At 37.4% G+C, this 6988-nt stretch overlaps 1 protein-coding gene and 1 long non-coding RNA gene across 2 annotated transcripts; both read right to left on the reverse strand.

Moving 5' to 3' along the window:
• Positions 1-558: 558 nt before the first annotated feature.
• LOC120639139 lies at positions 559-2735 on the reverse strand. The gene is made up of 5 exons (XR_005661288.1): positions 2609-2735; positions 2409-2510; positions 1701-2307; positions 1439-1612; positions 559-805 (listed from the first exon to the last, which is right to left on the reverse strand). It is a non-coding gene; the product is annotated as an uncharacterized LOC120639139 (long non-coding RNA).
• Positions 2736-3498: 763 nt separating this feature from the next.
• LOC120639140 lies at positions 3499-5748 on the reverse strand. Its single transcript, XM_039915167.1, has 4 exons — positions 5379-5748; positions 4826-4945; positions 3823-4256; positions 3499-3733 (listed from the first exon to the last, which is right to left on the reverse strand). Exons 1-4 carry the CDS (start codon positions 5534-5536, stop codon positions 3585-3587), a joined length of 861 nt encoding a protein of 286 aa, XP_039771101.1. The 5' UTR covers positions 5537-5748; the 3' UTR covers positions 3499-3584.
• Positions 5749-6988: the final 1240 nt, after the last annotated feature.

Below are 6988 nucleotides of genomic sequence, written 5' to 3' on the forward strand. Positions count from 1 at the left end.
GCCAGGACCAATATTGTGGCAATAGAGAATGTAGCCACGAAAATTGTTGGTGGCAACAATAAGTTGTGCAACGAAAATAATTTTGAAGCGAGAAATAATATTGCAACAAGTTATTGTTCGTGGTTAGTCAAGATTGTAGCATCAGCACCAAGTGGTTGCAAGAATAAGTGGTGCAACATAAAATTTGTAGAAGCAAGAAGCGAAATCGCATCAAGGTATGGTTCGAGGTTTGTAACTATTATAGCATCACTAAATAGTGGTGGCAAAAAGAAGTGTTGCAACAGAAAATAGTTGTGGGCAACAAGTGATATTGCCGCAAGGTGTAGTTTGAGGTTATTAACTATTTTAGCAACAGTCATTATAGGTGGCAACAGCTTGTATGGAGACTAAAATACAGTTGTTGCAATCAATTATAGCATCGAAGAACCATTGCATTTTTGTTATTGCAACCAGCATATCCCTGTCGCTATGGATATTGCATTTTATTTTTTGGATCATAATTTATCATAAACAATAAACGATAAATACCCAAAATCACGTTTCAAATTAACATGAAACTGAAAGGAATCCAACATTAACTCTGCTAATGAGTAGATAATAAAATGCCAAGTGCCAAATTGCAGTACAATTTCAGAATTGAGAATAGTTCATAGATAGCTAGCTAGCTACTGTTGGGTCAACAACACAACTACATCTGTCTTATGTAGGATCCAAGAAACATTGTTTGACATTGATGCAGACTATCTTTGTGTTGATCATGGAAGGCATCAGTGTGCGATTGATCCATTTAGCAAGTTCAAATATCCTGTTGAAGGAAAAAAGTAAATGAATGCATCATCAGACAGCATTGAAGCAAGCAACATGTGACTAAATTAGATTTACTATTTCTTCATTGAAGCAAAAGAATAGTGCTGCAGTACCACTAAACAAAGCTCTAGGAAAAGATTAAATTAGCACTTGCCATTAAGAGACATATGGATAAGGAGCAACACGACTAGCCACAAATCTCTACTCCTAAAAAGTTCGAATGGGTTGCAGTTTTCATATAGCAAGGTTGTAGTAAAATGGACTCAATATTTGACAATGCAAATTCATTTACAATATATTGGAAAGACTATAAATTCTTAGGGAAATGAACACTAGTAAACTATGAGTAAAGCTACATCTGGTAACATTTCAAAATCAGATTTGATGTTTCTTCATTCAGTGTTAGATAAAATATTATAGCAAGTTTGAATTCAAGAGGACAGTAAGAACACAGGAACTCAGTAAGTGCATCAGAAAGAACACAAGGATAGTATATGAATTATTTAGGTAGCCACAGTATGTGCTAGCAGCCTTTGATCTTGGAAAACTAAGTTATAATAGTTCCATTGTTATCAACTAGCTTGAGCAGCTAAAAATGTAAGAGAAGTTATAATTAGGAGCATGTTCATACCTGCTGGCTTCTAGTCCGTATACATTTCACAGCAGCATTCATCAAGTTATGTGAACTAATATAATTCTTGTTGGTTTGAGAAAGACTTCTCTTGGCCTTAGAGGATGGTATTTTCGTTGCATGTATCTCCACTTGCTTTGCTGCCTCTGGGATGGATGCACTTTTTGGTGTAGTCTGAATAGGAAAAAATGGTGCAAGAAGCTAACTTAGGCCATGTGCTAATATTATCAATTGTGTGACAAATACGAATAAAATTTTGTACCTGAACTGATGCAGCTTCAGTTGCATTAGAATCTGGAGTAGTGGCAGCTCTTTTGTCAATAGGTGGCGTAGCTTCCTGTTGGATGTTTGAGTTATTTGGTTCAGGCTGCAAGGGTAACAAATCAGCCAAGTTGTTAATTGGTTCAGAACCTTACTTGATCTCTGCTGTTAGAAATAGATATTCAAATATCTTTTACCTGAGCTAACGTGGTTTGTGTATTTTCTTGAAGTGCTGCCATGAATTCATCCCTAAGTGCTTGGATTTTCCTACTCTCTTCCTCTTTGAACTGCTGCAACTTTTCTTCTAATTTCCTTTCACTCTCAGCTTCTTGGTTTTCAAGTTTGTCATTTAGCTTCTCAATATGTTCTTGTAGCTCTTGATTTTTCTGGTTGGCTGCAACTGTAGCACGGGCTTGTTCTTCGAGTTGATCCTTCATTGATGCCCTCTCTGTTGGACGTGTAGACATGTACCCATGACCATGAACAGTGGATGTTTTGCATCCTGTGCTTTCCTTGTAGGTTGCTTGGAAAATAATATTTTCTTCTGAATTTGATATAATAGTGTCTTTTTCTTCACACTTTTCTGCAATTTTGACGACTGCATTCTCCTATTTGATACAACAACAATGGAGTTATTATTGAATTATGAAAATTAAAGCAATAATATTATGAATCATGATGTGAGAACTGAACTAACTGCATTACTCACATAGACAGCCTGAGAAGCTTCATCAGACCATACTCCATTCCTCACGTGTGTAATCCTCCAAAGGTCAACATCAGTTGGTTCTTCACCTGTTCCGGGATCTCTCTGGATGGCAGGAATGTATTGCATCAGTTGACACTTGTGGAAAACTAAATATACAGCATGCCATTTGGTAAGATATGAAAAAGTATGTCATAGCATACCTGCTCATCGCTAAGTTTGGAGAATGGTTTGGATCCTGTGCAATGATTGGTCCTTTTTGCTCACGGTTGTTAGTGTTCCTGTTGCTTACCTTCTGCAAAAAGTTTGAATTAACAAAATGAATTAGTAGTGCAGTAAACAGATATAGTTGGCACGTGTATTTCAATAGAAAAGAAATACCTGGAAAGCGTCACTTCCAAAATACAGGATCAAATAATGCCACTCAACAAGGTCCAAGTCGTCAGGCTTGTTCTTCATTCTTTCATCATAACTTTCGTATGCCTTGTAAGTCGCACTGAATGTTGAGCGCCATCCTTTGTACCGCTCCTTGGCCACAGCCCATATTTTTTCTTTACCATCCTCAGTGTTTTCAACCTCCCATCGATTCTGTAAATTTCAAAATCATTAAGAATGTGAAGCATTTGCATGTATGACATGATATTGCTGTTAGCCAATAAAATTAATTTCTTGTGCGTACCATTACATCGAGTGCTATAGAATTTTTCACATTTTCATCTATGTCTTTCCAAACTTTCACTCCAATAAGCGGAGCCCTTTTTCTCGTAAACAGCACTACTTCATCCACAAATGCATGATAGTTAGGCCCTATGGGGCCTCCCAGGCTTGATGAAAAATCAATTTTTAGTTTCTGGGAGCCACTCTTTATTCTCTTTATGGCTGCTGATAAACCCTTGAGGGTACCACGCCCTTTTTTTTACAACCTTCATTTGCACCTATAAGGAAACAAATATGTTCATAATGGTCAGTCAATTTAAACATGGAGGATGTTGTAACAAATTGTTGGATGCAGTACACACCTGTCCCTTTTCTTGATCTACGCCTTGCATGAGATGGCCATTCTTTTTTTGGTGACGGGCTATGTTATGGTGTTCATCAGCAGCAACTCGAACATTGTCATTGGCATCATCATCTTGTGCATATGCATCTACATATAATGGAATGGTCAGTTTGTCAAATTTATAGTTTGCACATGGTAGTTACAATATATTTATATATAAATAGGAGAGCAGGAGAGTAGATTTTACATATGTCTCTAAGATAGCCTTTACGCCTCAACCATTCTTTATATGTCTCGATGGTTTCGTCCCTGTAATCATCTCTAAATTCTACATATCAACAAAGTGTTAGTAATGATATTAGCACTTATATCATACATTATCTTTGATGGGGGCGGGGGGGAGAGAATTTAACTTACCCATTTCAAGTTGCTCTTGTTGCAGGATTTCAAGCCATTCCTTGTATGCATCAATTGGTTCTTCTGCAGTAGGTACATCTATACGACTTTTTGTAGTTGTCCCCCTTGGTCGCTTCATGGGCGTTATAGACTTCATTAATTCGGACGGTTGCTCTGTTGATATCAATAGTCTGAGTTTCCTCTCAACCTCATTGGCAGCCATCATAGATTCTGTTTGGTGGTCATAATCAAGCAAGATGAGGCTTGCTGAGTCATTGCCACATCGCTTCAGATAGTACATGAAGTCCCGCATACTGTACCCCAACTTTGTTTTTAGTAAAACTAAGTTGGCCAATGTGATATAGGACCTATCACAAACGAGCTCAACAAATTCTGTATCCGCTGTTGTTGCCCCATAGCGTTGCAAAATTATAGTCCACGTCTCACCAGTGAGACTGCAACAACATATTATATTTTTTTGAGTACTCCATGAATGAACAATAAATCTGGAATAAATGAGTTCTAACAAAATATGTTGAGTGTATTCAACATAAACCAGTTGAAATTTTACCAAACTAGTACTCCATGAATGAACAAATAAATCTGGAATTCTGAGATATAAAAAATTAATTTCAGTGTATTGAACATAAACTAGAACTCCATGAACGAACAATAAATCTGGAATTATGAGATCTAACAAATTATGTTCAGTGTATTCAACATAAACCAGTTGAAATTTTACCAAATTAGTACTCCATGAATGAACAAATAAATCTGGAATTCTGAGATATAAAAAATTAAGTTCAGTGTATTGAACATAAACTAGAACTCCATGAACGAACAATAAATCTGGAATTATGAGATCTAACAAATTATGTTCAGTGTATGCAACATAAACCAGTTGAAATCTGACCAAACTAGTACTCCATGAATGAATAATAAATCTGGAATTCTGAGATATAAAAAATTAAGTTAAGTGAATCAACATAATCAGATAGACTTCATTATCAGGGATGTAGCGCACCTGCTTGGTTCAATAGGTTGAAACGGTAGCTCGTTGTCATCAGTGAGCCCTTGGGGTACAGTAGGACGACATTGGAGCTTCTTGATCCTTTGGTCGCCGTCGTTTCCATCAGTTGGGGCTCTGCAATGTTGAATTAAATATGTTCAGTGTAGTAGAAAATAACTAGGTGAAATCTAACAAAAATTTCCTCCCATGTAATTAAATATGTGTAGGAATTAAAGATTGCTTGGCCAGATAGATCTTCTGATGCACATTAGCATTCTCCTCCCATGTAATTCCCAGAGCAAACCACCAACTAACAGCAGAGGGACATTCAAAAAACTAGTGTTCCAAGGTTTCTCCTACCCCATCATGGCAAAGAACACAGTTATACCCTTCCTCCAGAAATTTGTTTCTTCTTCTTTTTAAGAGAATTCAGAATAACCCTATAGGTGATTTCTATGACAAACCCTAGGCATTCTCAGTCAAGATCGAAATTCTCAGTCATAGGAGTTTCCCTAAAAGAATTCAGTAGATTGAATTGGTAGATGTAAACTTCCAAGACGTAGCGTACCTGCTGGTTTCAGTAGATTGAAACTGTAACTCGTGGTCATCAGTGAGACCTTGGGGATGAGCAGGGCACCGGTGTGGTTTCTTGATCCCTTGGTTGCCGGCGTCTCCATCAGCAGGATCTCCGTGATCGCCAACAGTGTTGGAGGCACGAGTCGCCATATGTGGATCACCAGGAAGGACCGACCTCTTCTTGCCCCCTTCTCACCAAGCGATGTACAGATGGGAGTGCGATGATTAGGGTTAGAGATGGGAGCAAGGGCGGCGGCCTGATGGTTTTGTTTGGGAAGATGATGAGGGGATCTCGCGGGGTGGGCGGGGTTAGTGGGAAAATTGGGAGGGAAGTTGAAACAGGGGAGAGGGATTTGGTGGCCAGGGAGGATTGGCGTGGGGAAATTGGCGGCCTGGGAGGATTAGCGTGGGATAATTGGCGGCCAGGGAGGATTAGCAGAAAAGTCAAGGGATTTCATCATTCTAGTAAAATATAAATGGTGAGTGTTCAAAAGAACGTGAATAGCCCAATGGTTTGTTATCTTGGTGTTTGCCAAGAGGTCAGCAGTTCGATTCCGCCTCACATTTTTTTAGTCAACTTTTATCATTTTTTATTTCTCGTACTTTAGATGATTTTTTTATTTCTCGTACTTTAGATGATATATGGATATATGTTTTTTTCGCCTATACATATGAGTCTTATAGTTTGAAAATTACTGTTTATTTTACAGCACGTTTACAAATCTGCTCCAAAACATGTTCTTAGGTCCAACAAGATATGAATAAATACTTATTTTCCGCCATCGTTAACACATTTGTTCCAAGATGTGGTATTAGTTCCCACATGAATATGCATATGAGTCTTATAGTATGAAAAGAACTGTTCATTTTCCGCCCTCATTCACCCATTTACTCCAAATGTAATCTTAGCTCCCTAATGATATGATCACTATGTGTACAGTTCATCATTGAATAAATCAACTTGGCTATTTAGTTTGATCCACAAACATTATTTTATTACCTCATAACATTTTCAGAACTGATAATACACCCATGGCTACCTATGTGATCATGTCTATACATAAATACGCATGAGTCTTATAGTTCGAAATAGCTGTTCATTTTTTGCCCTCATTCACCCATTTGTTCCAAAATGTGGTCTTAGCTCCCAAATGATATGATCATATATGTGAAGAGATCAACTTGGCTAAATAATATACACAAGGCTACATGACATGATACACACATGGTTAGCTCCCAAGCGAAAGACACATCATCGTCGTCCAAATCAACTTGGTTAATTATGTTGGGTATATGTGACTATTGAAACTTTTGAGATTACAACATATATCGTACAAATCAAACATTGGAAAGGTTATCAATTCATTCTATAGTTACTAAATAGTGGGCAAACTCCCAAAATTGTTTAGTACATGGGGTCCATTAAAAATATAAAAATGTTTCGAGTTCAAGAATTTTTTTTCCAAGAAAGTAGAAAAAAAACCACCGCATTTGAACAAAAATTCAGAAAGTTAAACATGTTTAAAGTTTTTTTTGATATGGATCAAAATATATCCTTGAGCTGAACACAAGGGATAAGAACTTAGCGCCTACATGTGGGAC

Source organism: Panicum virgatum, chromosome 6K (genome assembly GCF_016808335.1).
Source record: "Panicum virgatum strain AP13 chromosome 6K, P.virgatum_v5, whole genome shotgun sequence".
NCBI classification, from domain to species: Eukaryota; Viridiplantae; Streptophyta; class Magnoliopsida; order Poales; family Poaceae; genus Panicum; species Panicum virgatum.

Coding starts and splice junctions, on each gene's coding strand:
- LOC120639140 (XM_039915167.1), bottom strand. CDS start 5,536: ATGGCGACTCGTGCCTCCAACACTGTTGGCGATCACGGAGATCCTGCT. Junction 4,946..5,378: donor CAATCTACTGAAACCAGCAG/GTACGCTACGTC, acceptor TCAACATTGCAG/AGCCCCAACTGATGGAAACG. Junction 3,734..3,822: donor ACAAGAGCAACTTGAAATGG/GTAAGTTAAATT, acceptor GTTGATATGTAG/AATTTAGAGATGATTACAGG.